The sequence below is a fragment of the Heptranchias perlo genome, chromosome 13, assembly GCF_035084215.1.
Source record: "Heptranchias perlo isolate sHepPer1 chromosome 13, sHepPer1.hap1, whole genome shotgun sequence".
In the NCBI taxonomy this organism is placed as follows: Eukaryota; Metazoa; Chordata; class Chondrichthyes; order Hexanchiformes; family Hexanchidae; genus Heptranchias; species Heptranchias perlo.
In genome coordinates this window covers 29,980,784-30,003,071 of record NC_090337.1, presented here as the reverse complement: position 1 = coordinate 30,003,071, position 22,288 = coordinate 29,980,784, and the positions used below count along the sequence as shown (strand labels likewise).

Genomic DNA, 22,288 nt, shown 5'->3' with positions numbered 1-22,288 from the left:
TAATTAAGCCATCATCCAAAACAAAGCTTTAATAACAAATCAAAGGTTACGCTCCCTCATTTTTTGCCATTATTGTGGTATTTTGATGATGAACAAAGGAACCTTATTTACCTTCAGTAAAGTCTCCAACTTTCTTTGCATGCATCGTTATGAGCTAATTGCCATAATTTTATTGTGGTCTTTGATGCCCACAGTAAAATAGCTTGAATATTGGGCTCGGCATGAATAAAAGTCACTGAGCTGTGCTTACAATTGATATAAAGAGACCACCAAAGAATCTTTCCTCAGGTCACAAACTGGAATATTCTTCAGATATGTGATCAAAATATGACTCATTTAAAAGCCCTAGGAACTAAATGTTTCACAGCTTATTTCATGAAAAAGGAAATGCTAACCTTAGAAACTACCAAATTATCTACTTTAATAGGTAAAATGCAAAGTCAACATTATTTATTTTAATTAACCTCTGAGCTTTATTCTGATAGTTCCTCCATAGCGTGTTAAAGTGTGCACTTTTAAAAAAAAATGAGTGCACAGGTAAAAAGAAATGTTAACAGTAAGGAATCATTAAAGTTGATTAGGATCTATAATTTTTGAAGAGCTCAATAAATTAATGAGCTCCTGGAAAAATTATAAACTAAAATTAGTTTGCTTGAATGGATCAGGTGATCATGATTGCCCTTGATGATTAAAAGTAAGCTTGACTACATTAGATCAAGTATATGGAATTTGTTGCTAGCTTTTTTCCCCCTAAACTGGTGCTGTGATGCAAATGTCTTTTCAGTGGTGTCCCCCAGCAAGAGATGCTTTTTGTGACTTTTTAAATTTTGTTTGTGTGACTCTACTGGATTGTAGCTTGAGGGATGATTTAGAGCCTAATTATCATGATTTTTAATCAGTGACAGTCCTACTGACTTTCAGTATGTCATTTTGCATAAGTTGCTATCTGCTTCCTGCAAGTAACAGATGTCTAACAGTTTTACCTGGATAACCACAGGAATAGGGCATAAAAAGCGAAGGATATGAATCATACAATTTACAAGATAGAAGGAGATCATTCAGCCCATAACACTCATGTTGGTGCTAACTCTTTAACTGGAACTATCCACCATCCCATGTTCCTGTTATTTGTCTGTTTCCCAATGTACTCCACCTTTGATACCCTTGTCCCCAATAAAACCCTTACTCTCTCCCATCCTGGTTGTTCCCCTTGGTACAGTCACCATCTTTGCTCCCTTAAGTTCAAGGGAGTAGACTTGGATATTTATGGCGCACAAATGGTTTCACTATTCATTGCCAGGTCTGGCTGGACCACATCAAACACTATTGGGCCCTGCTCTCCTCTGCCAAAACTGCTTACTACTCCAGGATCATCCTATAATGCAAAGATAACCCCGGCTTCTTTTCTCTACTAGCAACAGTCTCCTTAAACCTCTCTCCCCTGCTCCGTCCACGCTCACTTCTAACAAGTGCGAGGAGCTCATGGACTTCTTCGTCAAAAAGATTGAGACCATCCGTTCAGCTCCCTTTGCCGTAATCCTTCCTTCCCCCAGCCCACCAAGCCAAGCTTTCGCCAAGGATCCCCCCTGCCATAGACCTGAACTTGCATCTCTAGTTTCTCTCCGATCTCCTCTCAAGCCCTATCCAAGCTTATTTTGTCCATGAGACCCACCTTCTGCTCTCTCGACCCTATTCCCACTAAACTGCTGAAAGCCCAACTTCTCTTCCTGGCCCCCATGCTAGCTGATATTGTTAATGGTTCCCTCTCCTCGGGTACTGTCCCCCTCCCCATCAAATCTGCCATCATCACCCCCCTCCTCAAAAACCCACCCTTGACCCCTATGTCCTTGCAAACTACCACCCCACCTCCAACCTCCCATTCCGCTCCAAGTCCTGTCACTTCCAAAATCCGTGCCCACTGTTTCTGCAACTCCACGTTTGAACTTCTCCAATCAGGCACGGATCAGGGGTAGGCTGCCCCCATCACAAAAACGGGTGTGACTGCTGTTTGGGTATTCTCTGTCTTAAGGGACAAGTGGTCCAGAAAGATTCTTATTTTTGAACAAAAAATCTTTTTGTTGCTTCAGTACTTGTTTTAGAATACTATTAGTTGTTTACACTTAATGATGGAGGCAGTGTTTAGTACTGTGCCACCCACCTCCCCTTTTTTGTGATATGGCTTATTTGGAGGCATAAAAGGAAACCACAAGCCCCTTTGACAGCTGCTTAAGTTACTCACCTGGTTTTCTCCTGAGCCACTAACAACTGTTTCCCTACTACATAGCAAAAATTCTCCGTCTCCAACTACTCCATCCCACATGGAATAAAAGGAGAAATGTCACAATCAGACTGGCACCCTCTTCCTATTCCCGCATCAGACTCTTCAAACCCATATTTATTTTCCCTGTTCCTCCATCTATTGCTTGGCACTATGTTTATCAAGGCAGACTACAAGGGTTTCCGGACTCTTGCTTGGGGTGCTGCTACCATCCCAACCATGGTACAGCAGCACAAACTCATTCCAGGAGTTAAATAAAGAAGACAACCAACATGCAAATACAGCTTCGGACAAGCATAAATAAATTAAAAAACTTACCATTATTCATCAGAAGCTGCCCACAACTTGTCAAATTCTAATTCCTTCAGGCTGCCTCATGAGGTTTCCATTGTAACTGCCCATTAAGTTTATTGCTGTCTTTTCGACCCAAACAGCATCTGGACTTTCTCATGCTTGTTCCAGTGGAGCACCGCAATGATACTTAAATCAGACCCGATAAGTAGATCGGGTACTGAGGTTGTCTTCCCGGAAGAGCACTCTTCTGGTGCGCTCTGCATAATTTGTCCCGACAGAGCCATGACCCTGGAAAATCCACCTTTAAAGTTTATCCATAACAGGCAAAATTTAACTGGTTTTACAATTTTCTGGCTTATCCATTTCCCCTTTCCTGAACAAGGGTGTAATATTTGCCACCCTCCAGTGCTTGGGCACAATTCCCATTTCCAAAATTTTTTTGTTGAAAATTATGGTTGGTGCCTCCACTATCTCTTTCCCAACTTCGCTCAGTATTCTGATTTGCATACCATCTGGCCTTGGTGATTTTTCTACTTTTAGTCCCAACGTTTTCTAATCCAGTTTCCTTTTGAATATTTATGTTAAAGTGGCTCTTCCACATCTGCGCCAGGCACTCGCATAGTCAGATTTGTGTTTTCATATTCCTCTGTAAAAACTGAGGTGAAATGTTTATTAAGAATCTCTACCATTCCTTCACTCTCAGGTAAAAGGTGGCGATCTTCATTTCACCACTTGAGATATTAAAAAGCCCGGAATGAGCAAAGGTTAATTGGCCCATTAAGCTGTTCCTTCCACAAACCATATACAAACTATACCACCATGTATTCTACTCCACCCATTCCTGAAGGAATGTTCTGCACAGAAAATGTCTGATCCCCAAGGATCATGAAGTAAAACTCTAGAAAGTTCATCTGTTTTCAGATTTCCAAATGTGCTGGCTCTTGACAATATTCTCTCTCCCCCTCCCATTGCATCGGATACAGAATTTGATCATCTTGGTATGTATCAATGCCAATCCAAGTCAAATATCTTGCTTATATCTACATCATTTGGGCTGCTTAACACACTAGATGCTGTCGGTAGCAACATGCAGCGTGACCTCAAGGACATGAACAAAGAAATTTTGAAGTCAGCGAAGTACTGTTCACTTGTAGAAATGCTGGATAAATTTGATCCAATACATTTAATAGACTGCCACTGTTATTTGCAATGTATCCAAGTAGTGATAACCACTTAAAATGAACCAATTTGTGCATAGGTTTTGGTCCATTATAAGCGGCTTACAATTTAATCCAGAGTGCTGGGATCAGGTGTAATACATAGGTAGAAAGTTAGCACACTAGCTCTACTGTTTTTTTTCCTCCAAATCTGCCATCAACAAATTTGCTTGTTAAATTGTGCTCTTTAAGATAGTAGAACAATAAACCTGAGTGCTAGGAGTACTTGCAGCCACTCTGCATCTATAACAGACTTTGTTGGAGCACGACATCTGATCCTGGCTCTCATGTTTAAGCTTATACCATCCTAAGAAACACGATTACAAGCAAATTGGTTGATAGCAATGGATTAAAACCTCTGCCCAGTAAAGTCAAAATAAAATTTGCTGCAGCTGATACTCCAGCTGAACTAAGCACTGAAGTTTTAAATTTCTAATGTTCTTACTCAGCAACCTTGAATCCAAAACAAAATAATTTGCTTATGATCAATGTTCACTGTCCAAGTAAAGGGGCATTTGCCTTTGTTGCAAGCAATAGCTTTACTATTGAACTTTATGGCTTCAGTTTGGGATTCAATATCCATGTCTAAAATAGTTTGTGCCAAACACACTTTATTTAGCCCAAACATCTAATTTCTTGGAATCTGTTGAGGAATCATTAAGAAGTGGAATAATACGGGCTTATTTTAAGTTTTGCTGACAGTCCACTAAGTTCATCCAGTGAGTAGCTCAGCCACACAGACCAGGAAGATTCCAGGCTCAATTCTCAGTCTATGATGAGTTGACTAATTTTAGCCAGAGCACAGGCGGGAAGCTATAATTGGCTTCAGCATCCCTCGGATAAGGAAGGGAACATCAGGAATGCTTCCTGCTCCTGATTGCTATCCAGGGACCCCTTCATTAGAACATAAGAAATAGGATCAGGAGTAGGCCATATGGCTCCTCGAGCCTGCTCCGCCATTCAATAAGATCATGGCTGATGATCTACCTCAACTCCTCTTTCCCACCCTATCCCCACATCCCTTGATTCCCTAAGTGTCCAAATATCCATCGATCTCAGTCTTGAAGATAAATGCATATGTGGATATCAAGTGGGCGACAGGTTTGGTTTCAGCTGTGATGGGCTCCCTGTGGCTGAATAGCCTACTAATACATTGTTAAGGCTCACACATTTCTCAGCCAATGGTAGTGGAGCGCATCTGGCATCTGTGAAACCCTACTCCAGCAAGAAGAGAATGGCTTCAGGGAAGGTGGAGAGGGAGAAGTTTGGTGAAGGGTAAAACAAGTTAAATAAAAAATAGCTTCTGAGTAGAAACTGGGATGCTGTTTGTCCACCATGGTTAGGTGGAGGCAGATTGACTTAGACAACTCCAAAATTAACCAATGGTGGACAATGTTGAAGGTATAAGAGCAAAGCCAGGAAAGGGCACAGATATAGGTAACTCCAAGGACAATAAGGGAGGGCACAACGCTAACTGGAAATTAAACATTTAACCATCTGGACTAAATCTCATTTTAAGCCAATTTCCACAAAGCAATCACTTTTCATGTTATTTCCAAAACTGCACAAAACACTTCAAATCATCTATGAAGTAGCTTTTCAGCATCGATACAGTATGACATAAGTGGGATTTTTGCACACAGACATTTGTATACCGCCAGAATGCCAATTTTAGATTACAAGCCAAGGTTTGCATGGACGCTTGTGTCAAATTTCTCCGCATCTTGCAGAAACTCATACACAGACACACTGAAAGGCAGCAGAGAGCAAGAAGGGAGTGGGTTAAAAGCAGGTGAGAAAGAGAGGGCAGAGAAGGATGGGGAGGAACAGAAAGGCGCAGGGGAAAGGCACACATACGTGCTTTGGGGACAGGAAAGAGAGCGAGTAAGGGACACACACGTAGAAAAATGAAAGAGAGATATTGACAGAGGAGCAAGGACTAAGTCGGAGAGAAAGAGCAATGAGTGAATGGAGAGAGAGAAGTAACTGAGTGGGGGTGAAGAGAGGGGAAATAGGGGAAGAAAGAGAAAGCAAGTAAGTGCATGGATACAACAAGTGGGACAGAGCAGCGGGGGGGAGGGGGGGGAAGGAATAGAGAAAACACGGCAATTAAGTGGGAGAGCAGGGACAGAGAAAAATAAATGGAGGGATAGCGAGTGAGCAGGAGCCGAGTGGCAGGGAGAAAGAGATCACAAAAGAAACTGAGTAGGAGGAGAGAGCAAGAGGGGAGAGAGATTATTAAGTGGAGAGGAGTGTGGGAGAGAGAGAGCGAGAGCGAGCAACAACTGAGTTGGGGAGGAAAAGAGGCAGAGAGAGAGAACATGAGAGAGCAGTGACTGAGCAGGAAAGAGAAAGGAACAGCAACTGAGTGGGAGGGAGAGAAAAGCAATTGTGGGGGGAGAGAAAATAAGAATGGGAGATCGAGAGAATCAACTGAGTGGGAGAGGGAGGGCAGTGACATGCTAAAGGAGTGACATGCACCACAATGATTTAACAAAATCCTGGTGACAACTTTGGTCAAGATTAGAATGCTAGAAGGCAATGTATTCTCTTCCTCCTTCCTCCATGTGCTAGAGCAAGATTAAAATACTAAAGTGAAACTGTCAAAGTTTCTACAACTAAGACAAGATGTGGAAGCGCTACAAGTTACAATTGGCAGATTCTGGAGCAGAAGAAATTTGATAAATTGAACAGCGGCCATGATGCTGCTGCCTGTGAGTGGAGCCTTCAGGGAGTACAAGATGGGGAATGATTACATACTTACAAATAATACATAAAACAAAAAGAGTACATAAAACTTTTGACAGAAGTATTCACTGTCTTAGTAATGTTACTCTACATGATAATGAGCCTTCCTTAGGTACTACATGGATGCTTTCCTTGCTGACCTCGTTTCTTCCAACCTCCTAAACTCCAACTTACGCAAAACTCTGCCACACACATCCTACCCCGACCTAAATTCCAGTCCATCAACCAGCCTCGCTGACCTACATTGGTTCTTAGTTCCCCAACACTAATTCTAAAAATTTTGCAGTTGTCTTTAAATCCCTCCATGGCCTTGCTCCACCCTATTTCTGCAATCTCTTCCAGCCCTATATTCCCCATCCCCCAAAGACTTTATATTCCACTGACTCTGGCTTTTTGCACATTCCCTCCTTCCTTTGTTTGACTATTGGCAGCATAGCCTTCAGCTGCCTGGGCCCCACTCTCTGAAATTAATTCCCAAAACCCCCTCTCCTCTAAAAACTTTTGATCACCCTACCTAACATCGCCCTTTCTGACGGCATCTGTTTTCCTCAAACCTTTCTGTGAAGGTGTTTAGGATGTTATTTGCGTTAAAGGTACTATACAGATGCAAGTTGTTCTTTTTAGAAGATAAACTCATGAAAAAGAATGTAATTTTTGACAATGAAATTACCTGCATACTTTATAATTGACATCTTCTATAAACTGTTTTCTATAAACTATGGGAAAAATTAACCGCACCTTCTACTTAGGAAATATGGCCCAATATATGGTTAGGTCCTAGCTCATAAAATTGTTAATACTGACTGATAGGTCAAGTAGCATCAACTTCAAATTCACTGGAAAATCACCACATCAAAGAAATGGGCACTGCAACCATTAGAAACCTTCTGAAACGCAAATTAAATTTCTGGAGAGCAATAAATAATAGTATGTAAGTTTTTGACAAACGAGTACTGCAATATTAAAAGAGTTAGTCAGTGTCCTAATATGGAGCTACAGTCAGGTTTCTGGACAGTGACATTTTATTCCGTCAGAGAGAAAATTAGCTGAGCACACATAATCAATTTTGTGTGTTTCATGGAAAGGATTTTCTATTTTGGGATAATGTTTTAATATTCAAAGCCAAAATACAATTAGGTAGCTCATTTAAGTACCAATTTATGAAATCAGTGTGCTACATCCGATTAGAAAACATTTCAGAATCTTGGATATTGGTCGGCCAAAGATAACAAGTGACGAATAGGATAATTTTTTTTCTTGGTTCAGCAATACCTCAAAGGTTGGATACAATTTTTCCACAGTACAATGGAGTCCATATTGTAGAATTTGCACCTTTCTGAATACCAATATGTGGCAAGATATTTCTGGGAGTACAACAATTCTTGCTTGCATCATTACTTCAGACATCACAGTATCTCATTGTTGATGATCTAAATGGTACATTAATGCAAACAAAATTCTATAAACTATATGCTTATTGTATAGCAATAGATTCAGCGAACTTATTACAGTTCTTTGATCTATGCATCATTCAAACACAGCTGTTCTGTGGTAATCATGAGACAATGACTAAAAATACAGGTGTATTTAGGCACAGATCTCACTATAAACAATGCAGAACAATGAATTGATAAATTACAAAGATTAATTCTTTTCCTCCCCTGCACTTAGTTAGTAATTTTAAATTACTCACTCTCATTTTATCTTCCAGAGACATGCACTATTCCACATCTGAGAAATGGCTTTGCTTGCAACCCTCTTGAAGATTGCAGATTCAAGCCCCACTCAATGATTTGACCACTTAACCTTTCGGTACACAACAACCCATCCATACTGTCCAACCACAGCCCTATCTCTAACCTTCCTCTCTTCTCTAAGGTCTTTGAACATGTCTTCACCTTCCAGTGCCAGGCCCACCTCTCCTAAAACGTCCTGTTCAAATCTCCTTAGTCCAGCTTTCACCCTAGTCACAAGCACAGGGATTGCCCTGGCCAAAGTTACAAATGATGTTCTCTGTGATTGCGACCATAGTAAATTTACCATCCTTGTACTCTGATTTCTTTGCGGCATTCGACGCAGTTAATCAAGTCATCCTCTTCCAGTGCCTCTCCTCTCTTGCCCTGAAGTGGTTCCATTTCCACTTTTAAAAATTCATTCATGGGATGTGAGCGTCGATGGCAAGGCCAGCCTTTATTGCTCATCCCTAATTGCCCTTGAGAAGGTGGTGGTGAGCCGCCTTCTTGAACCGCTGCAGTCTGTGTGGTGAAGGTTCTCCCACAGTGCTATTAGGTAGTTCCAGGATTTTGACCCATGGCGACGAAGGAACGGCAATACATTTCCAAGTCAGGATGCTGTGTGACTTGAAGGGGAACGTGCAGGTGGTGGTGTTCCCATGCGCCTGCTGCTCTTATCCTTCTAGGCGGTAGAGGTCGTGGGAGTTTGGGAGGTGAAGCCTTGAAGAAGCCTTGGCGAGTTGCTGCAGTGCATCTTGTAAGTGGTACACACTGCAGCCACGGTGCACTGGTGGTGGAGGGAGTGAATGTTTAAGGTGATGGATGGGGTGCCAATCAAGTGGGCTGCTTTGTCCTGGATGGTGTCGAGCTTCTTGAGTTTGTTGGAGCTGCACTCATTCAGGCAAGTGGAGAGTATTCCATCACACTCCTGACTTGTGCCTTGTAGATGGTGGAAAGGCTTTGGGGAGTCAGGAGGTGAGTCACTCGCCGCAGAATACCCAGCCTCTGACCTGCTCTTATAGCCACAGTATTTAAGTGGCTGGTCCAGTTAAGTATCTGGTCAATGGTGACCCCCAGGATGTTGATGGTAGGGGATTTGGCGATGGTAATGCCACTGAATGTCAAGGGGAGGCAGTTAGACTCTCTCTTGTTGGAGATGGTCATTGCCTGGCACTTGTCTGGCGCAAATGTTACTTGCCACTTATCAGTCCAAGCCTGGATGTTGTCCATGCGGGCATGGATGCTTCATTATCTGAGGGGTTGCGAATGGATCTGAACACTGTGCAATCATCAGCAAACATCCCCACTTCTGACCTTATGATGGAGGGGAGGTCATTGATGAAGCAGCTGAAGGTGGTTGGGCCTAGGACACTGCCCTGAGGAACTCCTGCAGCAATGTCCTGGGGCTGAGATGATTGGCCTCCAACAAGCACTGCCAAATTCCTTTGTGCTGGTATGATTCCAGCCACTGGAGAGTTTTCCCCCGATTCCCATTGACTTCAATTTTACTAATCATTTACTGATCCAATTGAGCTAGCACATCTCAAACAACTGCTTCTCTTCCTGTTTCTGGATTCACTTCAGGAGTTCCTGAAACTATGCCTGGTGCTCTCTTCTTCATTATCTACATCCTTCCCCTTGGTGACATCAACAGCAGGTACAGGGTCAACTTCCATACGTATGCTGATGACACCCAGCTCTAACTCTGCATTACTTTCTTCAACCCCATGATCATTTCTGTGATGTCAGACTGCCCAACTGACAGTAAGTTGCAGATGAATTAAAATTTCCTCCAACTAACATCAGAAAGATCACAATCATCATTTTCAGCCACCACCACAAATTCTGCTCTTTTGCCACAGAATCCATGCTCCCTCCCCAGCCACTTGCTCAAACTGAATTGGATCTGGCAAAAGATTGGCACTCCCTGGTCATTCCAGAGTTGTGTTTCAATCCTAAATGTTAGCCATCAACTTCCACTTCTGCAACATTACCTGCCTTTGACCCTACCTCATTCTCTCTTCTGCAGAAACCCTTTCCCATATTTTTCTCACCTCTAGACTTGATTTTTCCAATGCCATCGTTGCCGGCCTTTCATCCTCTACCCTCCATAAACTCCAAATTGGTCAAAACTAGGCTGCCCACATATTGTCCTGCACAATGTCCTGCTTTGATATAAGAACATAAAAAATAGGAGCAGGAGTTGGCCAGACGGCCATGCGAGCCTGCGCTGCCATTCAATAAAATCATGGCTGATCTTCTACCTCAACTCCACTTTCCCGCTGTATCCTCATATCCCTTGATTCCCTTCTTGTCCAAAAATCTATCGATCTGAGTCTTGAATATACTCAACGAGCATCCACAGTCCTCTAAAAATAGAGAATTCCAAAGATTCACAACCCCCTTAGTGAAAAAAACTTCCTCATCTCGGTCCTAAATGGTCAACTACTTATCTTGAGACGATGATCCCCAGTTCTAGACTCCAACCAGGGGAAACATGTTCTCATCATCTACCCTGACAAGCCCTCTAAGAATTTTATATGTTTCAATGAGATCACCTCTCATTCTTCTAAACTCCAGAGAATATAGGCCCATTTTACTCAATATCTCCTCATAGGACAACCCTTTCATCCCAGGAATCAACCTAGTGAACCTTTGTTGCACCCCCCACTAAGGCAAATATATCCTTCCTTAGGTGAGGAGACCAAAACTATACACAGTACTCTGGGTGTGGTTTCATCAGAGCCCTATATAATTGCAGCAAGACCTCCTTACTCTTATCCTCCAAACCCCTTACAATAAAGGCTAACATACCATTTGCCTTCCTAATTGCTTGCTGTGCCTATATGTTAACTTTCTGTTAATATCAGCCAATACCCTCTGCCGCTCATTTACATAGCTCCATTAACCATGCATAAGACCAGCTCAGCGAGTTTCCCAGATTTCCACAAATAACGTGCTGGCATAGATTTATGTCCAAAAATTTTGGTGCAGCATGGCCCGAAGTCACCTGATATCGGCATAACTGAGATTTCTGAAGTTTGATCGTGATTTACTTCTAAATTTTTCTGAGACCTGCACTATATTTAACCAAAATACCATCAGTCTCAGTGCACCCAAAGACCTCAGTACCCAGCACCCACCCACGCACATGTCCAGAAGGACTAAGCAGCTGGAATGGCCTTCCCAATGGGTCTGCCTCAGTTCTACATAATATTGGAAGAAAAGCTGAGCAAGAGGCTCTGAGAACAAGGCGCCACTGCAAAAGCCAGCAGTCCACTTGCTATTACTCCAATTGGTAACGCTGCATTTGTGCTTGTTTTATGTCACTTTTACATTCCGGCATAGGCAAATGAGATTCATGGGAAATTTTGGTGCAAGTTTCTGTTGGCAAGGTCGGAGCAGCAACCGATTTCGTAATTTCTGCGTAAATGTGATCCAGGAAATTTGGGGCCAAAGCAAGTGGCCTTCCCGATTAGATTAAGTGAATGTCTGTAATAGTCCATCCACCAGCAACAACATTTTAATCAAACTACTGGCATATTAAATATACATTTTCCCCCAACACAGAACATCTCAGCCATCACTTCTCCAAGCCAATATGTTGGTTTTTATATTGAATGTAGCAATTAAAAAATATATTAAATAAAGACTAAATTGTGCACAAAATATTCTTTTTTTTTGTCACAAGGATTTCCATCAGAAACAATGAATAACATAGGAACAGGAGTAGGCCATTTAGCCCCTCAAGCCTGTTCCACCATTCAATGAGATCATAGCTGATCTGTGACCTAACTCCATATATCTGGCTTAGCCCCATATCCCTTGTATATTAATTCTTTTTAAAAAGAGGCTGGGGCAATACCCGGTGAACAATTAGATGAAAAGTTATAAGGATGATACAAACAATCAAATATGATATGGTCCTAGTCCTGTTGGGAATATGGAAATATCATATGTGCAATGTAACCAGACAAGGTTGATAATGCAGACAGCAATTACAGATTGAAAATGTCATGTTATCAATCTATTAACTTCAGGGATCAGAGTGACATTTCATAGTTTTATCTCCTTGGTAATTTTGCATGTGATTATTCACCCCTTTTGACAGGATTAATTAGGTAGGGAAGAGTCCATATTTAATCTTCAATTAATAACTTTTCTGTGTTGAACATTTAGATTACTAGCCTGTCCAGGGAAATTCTACTCTCCCTGGCCTGAAGTTTTACAACGCTTGCAAAAACAAACTCTAATATTACAAAAGGAAACTCCTCAAATGTCAGAAGTAGCTTTATTATGTATGTATTAAAATAAGGATTAAGAAAACTATTTTAAATATTAAAAACACTTTTGCTTACCCGGCTTTCCTTTTATTATCATTCTCGCCTATTTTTATTGTTTTAACTTTACATTTGCTTTATTTCTATTCAATATAAATCCAGGCTATACACATTTTCTAATTAAAAAGTTTTGAATACTTGGCTTACCTTTATTTTATCCTGTGCCTTCCAGGGCCCACCGACCATTTTGCAACTGAGAGCCACATTTAAAAAAAAACTTCTATTTGATTAATTTAATTTTGAAGACTGAGATCGATAGATTTTTGTTAGGTAAGGGCATCGAGATATGGAGTTAAGACGGGTAAATGGAGTTGAAGTGCAGATCAGCCATGATCTAACTGAATAGCAGAACAGGCTCAAGGGGATGAATGGCCTACTTCTGATCCTATGTTCCAAAGAAGGAGATATTAGCAGGTGTAACCAAAAGCTTGGTAAAAGGGTTGGGTTTTAAGGTAGGTCTTAAAAGAGAAAAGGGAGGTGGAGGCATGGAGGGATTTAGAGAGTGAATTCGAGAGGGTGGGGCCTAAGTGGCTTGAAGGCCACCAATGGTTCGGTGAACTTGGGGTGGGGGGGATATATACATGGGGCCAGAGTCAGAGGAATGGAGAGTTCAGGAGGGATAGGCTGGAGGGAATTACAGAGATAAACAAAGGCAAGACTATGAAGGAATTTAAACATGAGGATGATAATTTTATATAGGTAGTGTTGGAGCACTGGAAATCAAGGCAGATCAGCGAGGGCAGTAGTCATGGATTAGCAGGATCTGGTGTGGGATAGGAGATGGGCAGCAGAGTTTTGGACGAGCTGAAGTTTATGGAGGGTGGAGGATGGGCGGCCAGCCAGAAGAATGTTAGAATAGTAGAGTTTGGAGGTGACAAATGCATGGCAGGGGGCTTAAACCAGCACATGGGATGAGTTAGGGGCCAAGGTGGGTGATGTTATGGAGGTGGAAGTACACAGTTATTGTGATGGGGCTATGGAGTTGGAAGCTCAGCTTGGGGTCAAATGGAACGGCGAGTTTGTGAACAGTCTGGTTCAGCCTAAAACAGTAGCTGGGGCGGGGGATGGAATCAGTCGTTTAGAATACAAAGTTCTGATGGGGGTTGAATTTGAAGGCTTTGTTCTATATTGTTTGTTTTGTAATAACAATTACAGTTAAACCTGTACTCCCACACCCCCCCCCCCCCCCCAACTCTTTTCAGGGATTAGCCTTTCATTGTCATCAATTCACATCACCCAAGTGTGAACTCTATGTACTTGGGCTGAGTGCCAGTAACCATGCTCTTGATCAGACATTTCCTGTACACCACATTTTTCCCTGTAGTTTGATAGTTTAATTGTCTTTCCTGCATACTAAAAACAGTTTCCACACTTTTCTTGGGTTGTTTTCCATATGTGCATATTGGAAAAATTTTAATCCAAGGTTATAAATAACATAATTAGTTATAATATAATATACACATACATGAGCAGATCTCCGATGGCATTACTCAAAGTAAGTTAGAGGATACACTGTTTTATAACGACAGGAGGCATTATACCACAAAATTCACAATTAAATTTCTATCTTCACTTATACTTATCTCTGTGCTACTAGTATCTTGTCTGTGGCATTATCCAGTTGATGAATACAGTTTTTTTTTAATACGCAAGTCAGCAACAGAGTTGTGAGACTTCAGAAACTCACTCAGCCGAGCCAGCTAGTGGCCAGAGTCTGCAACTGTATTCTGTCATGAGATATAGCAAAATAAAATGGGAATTGTTGACATAACAATTCATTATGATAAATGTTGACAGAACTGACCAAAAATTGTGACAGCAGGAAGTAAGGGTTGTGGACAGGAAGTGCCTGTTCCATGCAAGATTTTTAACATATATGAATATTAAAAACAGTACATCTATGCACAATTCCTGTCTATCACAGTTCAGCTGTGCCACACTTTTGCCCGATTGAATCAAATTTCACATCCCTAAACGACTAACAAATCAGAGCTCTAATACTATGCAGTCATCAAAATCCACCAAGAAAGTAAAAGCAACTAATCAAATTACAAAATATTTTTGAAAAATTTTTCATCCACCATTTTCTCCTTAGTTTGTTGACTCAGACGTAGATTGAGATTTCTAACATAAAATTACATATTTCACAATAACTTGTTTAAATTTACTGATAAAACTGCTGCTGACTCAAAGATCTTCCGTAGTGCTCCCAAACCCTAACATTTTCCCTGTCCTAAGTGCTACAAACACCCTCCTCCCCAGTCCTTTCAAACGAAGATCTCCTTCCTCAACACTGCTGTCGAACCACAAGATCTTCCCCACTCTTCAGTACTGCTTTTGGGGAGCATTTGATGGTTTTTCAAGCCTTGTTGGGAGCAGGATACTTTTTTTGTTGTCTGGTCATTTTCTGAGTTCCATGAAGGCAACTCCTGTCAGGAACTAGTGTCGGGCTACAAACTAATGCATCCTCCTGGGTCACTGCTCCACCAAAAGTCTTACAATGCAAATAACTTTGTTCTTTCCTCTGCAAAGCAACTTAAACCCACTTATTTAAATTAGAAAATATTTATTGGTTTTCTCTTATGGTAGATTTGGAATATTTGCTAAAGATACAAGTACTGTACTTAGTTAGAATTCCTTCCTATTATCTGTTATTTACACGATTGTAGAATATATTATGTCTCTCCCTTACTTCCCAAGGTAGATTCGTAGTTCTTATTGAAGCTTTGATTGCCATAATATTGCCCAGGGCTTTTTTTTCTCCAATGACCATCACTGGAATAGATGCTCAGTCGCTGTGGTTTGGCTCTTGTTGACATTAAGCGTAATATTAAGCATTAAGAATTTTCAAGCAATAACTAACTCAATGCCACAAAGCACTGTGCACAAATATTTTTTTCATACACTTTAACTACAAAAAAAAATGCACAAAACACTTTCTAAATACTACAGGAAAATGTAGAAACTAAATGTCATTTTGGGATAAGTTTCAACATTCACCTTAATATTTGCATATAATAGAGGGTTTTCCTCATTTTGTTAGGAGCAATGTATTGAGAAATAGCATCAGAAAAGCTATAAAATCAAAGTGGTAACAAGCATCATCCTTGCATCTATAACAATACTTCTACTGGAACCTATGTATTTAAATAAATTACTCTCCAATATGTGTGAAATGGCACTCTGGGTTGTGTGTTTCCATTGTGAAAGTACGATGTTGCACTGTCTTGGCATTCTATAAAACTCAGTGAAACCTATAACGGAACACTTCCTTTCGTGCCAAAAATAGCCAACTAAAGGCTGGAAACTTCAATTGTATTTTTGTGTATAACAGTTGCTCTCATTTTACCACACTGCCCTCAGATTCTTTTTTAATTTTCAGAATTTTATGCTTCCTAACATATTGCAGTTTCTGTAAATTTTGCTTACAAGACATTTGCAAGAGAGTTTTCAATACAGTGAGTCTGTTTACACATTGCATATACTAGTTGCAATACACGTTTCTGGATCAGGGCATGGAGGAAGAAGACAGGGAAGGGGGGTAGGAACACTCACTATCTTCGCCAGGATGTTGTTTGGTCACATCACTATTCTTCAGCATCTGAAGCAGGTGGGAGTGTACTCAATAACCTTTCCTCTTGTATCAGCCTCCCCCCTCCATCTGTGACGATGAGGTAAAGGGTGTTTGAGCGGGTCCTTGTTATATTGTCCTTCAAGAAGAAGGGGGCCCAGAGTACTTGGTACATTTCCTGTCTTGTGCACAGGTTAACATTTATTTGCTCTGAAAGACATATGGCTAATAGAAATTTACTCATGGTTGTGACGATGAAAGGGAAATTTCATGATAGCAAAGGGATGCATTTGTTTCAAAGTTAGAGCCTTGTCTGCAGGTTCTAGGTCCAATCCCCCATGGGTGGGTTCAATGGACAAGAGTGGATCTGAGAGGATCGCAGCATAGGTTTTTAAATGTTATTTTTATTTCTACATTGGAAGTTAGCACAGGCAAACACTTTATCATCAGCTCTCCCTCTCACACACAGTTCTTCACTTTGCATCTTAGATTCTCTTATGATGATTAATTTTCAGAAACAAAGTTAACATTGTAAACTCTCCTTCTGTACCTCCTTGCCCCAACTTTGCCATCTCTCAAAAATCACAGTTAGTGATTCATTGCCAATGATTCAAATGTCAACAGGTGCTAATGGTACTCCATCATTGTGGTGTAAACTGAGCTGGTTAATTTTTATATTACCAAAACCCATAAAACTTTCCCAACATCTGCAATTTGCTACATTATTGCACCAAGATACACATTATAAAACAGTTCTCAGAAAGGATACAAATGGGAAATATGATGTGTTTACACAGACTTACAATAATACTATTTTTTGTCAATTTTTCACCATCTGCCTTTTAAGGTGATTCAATGTAGAAATTGATAGCTGATTAAAATATGAAGAAATGCTGCTAGAAATATTTCGAATAAGGACGACTTACCTATTGCTGTCCTTATACTGATAGACATAGCATCCTTGAGGCATTCCTGTCTCTCTATCCAAGGTAAAAGAGATCTTCAACTGTAAAAGAGGGACACATTCAATAGCACTGAATTGGTGTTTCAAACTAAAATAAAGGAACACTTCCAGTTTTGCCAAATGTCAGGTGTACAACACAATTACAATTAAAAGTAGAAATTCATCCCAGTAATAATGACAGAACATAGATTTACTTAACAGTTAGTATGGTCTTACTTATTCTTTAAATGTAGTTCAATCTCTAACTACAAATCAATATGCCTTCATCCAATTAGTGGAAAGGTTGGCAGAACCTTCTCCTTAAAGCAGAGAAGGTTAAGGGGAGATTTGATAGAGGTGTTCAAAATCATGAAGGGTTTTGATAGAGTAAATAAGGAGAAACTGTTTCCAGTGGCAGAAGGGTCAGTAACCAGAGGACACAGATTTAAGGTAATTGGCAAAAGAACCAGATGCGGCTTGAGGAAAAAATTTTTTACGCAGCGAGTTGTTATGATCTGGAATGCACTGCCTGAAAGGGTGGTGGAGACAGACTCAGTAATAACTTTCAAAAGGGAAATGGATAAATACTTGAAGTGGAAAAATTTGCAGGGCTATGGGGAAAGAGCAGCAGAGTGGGATTAACTGGATAGCTCAGTCAAAGAGCCGGCACAGGGATGATGGACTGAATGGCTTCCTTCCGTGCTGTATCATTCTATGATTAAATGAACCACTGGGACTGTGCCTTTGAAGTTTTTGCAGTATGCAAGAGCTGTAAAAGGACATGCTCTTTTTCAACCCGACCACACAAAAGGCTTAAGATTTCTTTTGAAAAAAGTTGCAGCAGAAAAACCCAGTTGATCCAGTGAGGCAAGTAACCTGCAGAAAAACAGTAAGCTCAATCTGCTCCAAGTCAGAGAAAGGAATAAGGGACCCTATTCTCACTAAACTGCTGATCATCCAATTTCCTGTCCTGGTCCCCATGCTAGCTGTTGTTGTAAACAGTTCCTTCTCCTCTGGTATTGTCTCGTTCCCTTTCAAATCTACCGTCATCACAACCCTCCTCAAACAACCCACCCTTGACTCCTCTGTCCTTGCAAACTACAGCCCCATTTCCAACTTCCCTTTCCTCTTGAATGTGTTGTTGCCTCCCAAATCTGTGCCCATCTTTCCCGCAATTCCATGTCTGAACCTCTTCAATTAGGTTGCCGCTCCTGCTACTGCACTGAAACAGCCCTAATCAAAGTCACAAATAGCATCCTATATCGTCCGTCTCTGCTTCTGCCTCAGCCCATCTGCTGCTGAAACCCTTATTGATGCTTCTGTTACCTCCAGACTCTACTATTCCAATGCTCTCCTGGCTGGTCTCCCACCTTCCACTCTCGATAAACATGAGCTCATCCAAAAATCTGCTGCCCATAGCCTAGCTCGCACCAAGTCCTGCTCACCTATCATCCCTGTGCTCACTGACCTACATTGGCTCCCGGTCCACCAATGCATCAAATTTAAAATTCTCATCCTTGTGTTTAAATCCATCCATGACCTCACCCCTTCCTATCTTTGTAACCTCCTCCAGCCTACAATTCTTCGAGAACTTTGTGTTCCTCCAATTCTGGCCTCTTGTGCATTCCCGACTTCCTTCGCCCCACCATTGGCTTAGTGTCAATTTCTTTGTCTGATTACACTCCTATGAAGCGCCTTGGGATATTTTATTATGTTAAAGGCGTTACATAAATGTAATTGTTGAATGAAAGGGAATCTTTGGTCTACATTCAAAGAAAGGAAGACTGCACCAATTTTTGCACTGTCCTCATACAAATAAATTATGCCAAAATGAAACAGAAAACTTTAATTTTATCTATGTGTTTAATATCAATTAGTGCTAATTGTATTCAGGTGGTGCATATCAATTGGGAACTCTCATATCCATTTATAAGAGAGCTGATCTAGGGTGTGGTGTGGGTGTAATATGGAGCTCTGTGAATAAAGGCTTGGAAGCAACTGAAGACTAGGCTCTAGTATTCTATCCTGGCGATCCAACTTATAACAAACTTGGCTGGGAAATTATGATCTAATTTCGAAGCCAGCTTGAAATGCTGAAGCACTTATTTGCTTGAACTCACAAAACAAGGCAACAATGCTTTGTACAACCATGTAAATTACTCCATGGACCATCCTTGCAAATTGGGTCAAGCGAACCCCAAGATGTAGCCATAAGATCAGAAGAACAGGCCTCAAATTTTCTTAGTAGTTATAAGCAGCTGAACAAATAAACAAAATACACTTTACAACCTACCTTGCGATACAATTGTGTTTACATTACAGACCCCCTGGCCCTATATACATCAACAAAGTGATATTTTTTCTCAGAAAGAAACAAACACACAATAGCAGGCAAAATTACAGTACTCTGATTTTCCAAAATAAATACAATTTAGATTAAAAATTTAGGCAAAAAAATAGATTTAGCCTTAAAATAGGCCCACCACCATGGGGTAAATAATACAAACTCCGTAAGAAAAAATTAGAGTAACAATGATAGTATTGAAACCATGAAGAGGAAGGTTCAAATCCTGGCCATGTGTAATTAACTGCACAGTTTTATTTCATTTCATGAAGTTGATACCACTGCATGTTCTTCATCTGAAATTTTCCAATTGAACAAATGGTGAAACATTTGGGTAGCACTGTCCTGACTTAGTCTAGTGGCAACAAGTCCATCCCCAGAACTGTTGAGGTCAGGCACCAATAAATGGCAGAACTATTTTGGCCTCAGCTGGGATCTGGCATAATTAGTGAGGATTTCCAGATTTCCAAGGATATTCAGGACACTCTACACTGCAGTGAGGCAGACGTGACGATGACAGTTAAAGAAAAAACCCTTAGTGTGGACTGAATGATACTGGTGAATGTCTCATTGAATGGAAGAATTGAGTGTTCATAATTGACTTCTTCCACAATGAGACATTCTTTCTGTGTGATTGTCTTATTCCTTGGTGGAAATTCTTGAATTCTCCAGTGTCAATTGAGCCCCATTAATTTTGTTAATCATACTTCTATTGTCATGCTACTAAATATCAACTTGGCTCAAAAGATACCATTCTTGCCTCTCAATCAGGAGGCTGTGGGTTCAGACTTCAGCACATAACCTTGACTGATATTTCTGTGTAGAACTGAGGGACAACTGCATTGTTGGAAGTCCTGTCTTTTGGATGAGATGTTGCTGATGGTGAGCCATTGCTGTGCAATATTGGCTGTCATATTTGCCTATATACAGTGCTCTAAGCGTGATATGGTATGATATAAATGCAAATTCTTTCTTTCTATGCTTTCAGGGAAAATAACTTGCTTCCATCTTAATTATCTATACTTCTCAGCTGTGTAGAGAAAAAAAATCAAATTACCTGCCTGCAATAAAACACTCATACATTTTTCCATATAATCTACCTTCATATAAATCGCAATATAGGAATACAAGGAAACAAGGATTAGCTAAATTGGTAGCATTCTCATGTCTGAGTCAGATGGTAGTGGGCTCAAGCTGCACTCCAGATTTTACATAATCTGAGCTGACATTGCATTGTATTACTGGAGTCCTTCATTGCCAGAGGTGCCTGTTAAAAAAGATTTTTTTTTAAAATTTCTTACTCTAGATTATTTCAGCACTAGTATTTTAGGTCAATCTCATGGCAAGTCACAACTCCCCATACCTTTCAGATTGCCTATCCTTGCCCTGAGTTTTAGATAAGCTTTCAGTATCATTCTCCCTCCTATACTCCTGGCCCCAGAACCAAGGCCCACACCTTCCCCTTCCCACTCTTAATCCCACGCATGCCACCAGTCTTCCCCTACTTCCTCTTGCCACTCCTATCTCCCACTGGCCCATGCCATCCCACTTGCCACTGCCTCATGCCTCTCTTGTACCTTACCCCGCCTGCCTCCAGTGCCCATACCTTTCCTACTCCCTTTTCCCTCTTGCCGCTCTAGTGTTCCTGTGCGCACCCCTTCCCAGCTGCTTCCTGTCCTCTCTCACATCTTTTCCTCTGGTCCCAAAAGTTGATTCACTCCCAACAAAAACCTCTGTTGCTACGTTCCCAAACCTGGACCTAGCTTCACTTACTGTGATAGTAAAAGTGAAATAAGCACTTCAAAGAACCTTTAGCGAGATCACAGCCACAAATGCAGGCTGGTGTTTTTCTGAGCAGAACCCAGCAATCCCCTTCCCAGCAACTTCCCGACCCAGAGCTCCCACACCCCAAGACAACTCTCCCACCACTGCAACACCCCAGCACCTACCTCCCCAACACTTCAACACTCCTCACACACTCCAGAACTAGCTGCGCCTCTAGCCAAGCTGTTCCAGTCCAGCTACAACACTGGCATCAACCCGACAATGTGAAAAATTGTCCAGGTATGTCCTGTCCATAAAAAGCAGGACAAATCCAATCCGGCCAATTACCGCCCCATCAGTCTACTCGCAATCATCAGCAAAGTGATGGAAGGTGTCGTCGACAGTGCTATCAAGCGGCACTTACTCACCAATAACCTGCTCACCGATGCTCAGTTTGGGTTCCGCCAGGACCACTCGGCTCCAGACCTCATTACAGCCTTGGTCCAAACATGGACAAAAGAGCTGAATTCCAGAGGTGAGGTGACAGTGACTGCCCTTGACATCAAGACAGCATTTGACCGAGTGTGGCACCAAGGAGCCCCAGTAAAACTGAAGTCAATAGGAATCAGGGGGAAAACTCTCCAGTGGCTGGAGTCATACCTCGCACAAAGAAAGATGGTAGTGGTTGTTGGAGGCCAATCATCTCAGCCCCAGAGCATTGCTGCAGGAGTTCCTCAGGGCAGTGTCCTAGGCCCAACCATCTTCAGCTGCTTCATCAATGACCTTCCCTCCATCATAAGGTCAGAAATGGGGATGTTCGCTGATGATTGCACAGTGTTCAGTTCCATTCGCAACCCCTCAAATAATGAAGCAGTCCGAGCCCGCATGCAGCAAGACCTGGACAACATCCAGGCTTGGGCTCATAAGTGCCAAGTAACATTCACACCAGACAAGTGCCAGGTAATGACCATCTCCAACAAGAGAGAGTCTAACCACCACCCCTTGACATTCAACGGCATTACCATCACCGAATCCCCCATCAACATCCTGGGGGTC

The 22,288-nt window shown here is 41.4% G+C and overlaps 1 protein-coding gene and 1 long non-coding RNA gene across 7 annotated transcripts in view; one reads left to right on the top strand and one right to left on the bottom strand.

Annotated features, from left to right (window-relative positions):
* The window catches only part of dis3l2 (DIS3 like 3'-5' exoribonuclease 2), a 289,590-nt gene that overhangs the window by 59,803 nt on the left and 207,499 nt on the right, over positions 1-22,288 (bottom strand). For all 6 annotated transcript variants that reach the window (XM_067995258.1, XM_067995259.1, XM_067995261.1 and 3 more), the window contains one exon: positions 17,108-17,187. In XM_067995258.1, coding sequence (XP_067851359.1) covers positions 17,108-17,187 — 80 coding nt within the window. The remainder of the gene's footprint in view (positions 1-17,107; positions 17,188-22,288) is intronic.
* LOC137331456 (uncharacterized) overlaps positions 1-22,288 on the top strand; it is a 119,968-nt gene that overhangs the window by 19,034 nt on the left and 78,646 nt on the right. The gene's annotated exons all lie outside the window — the stretch shown is intronic.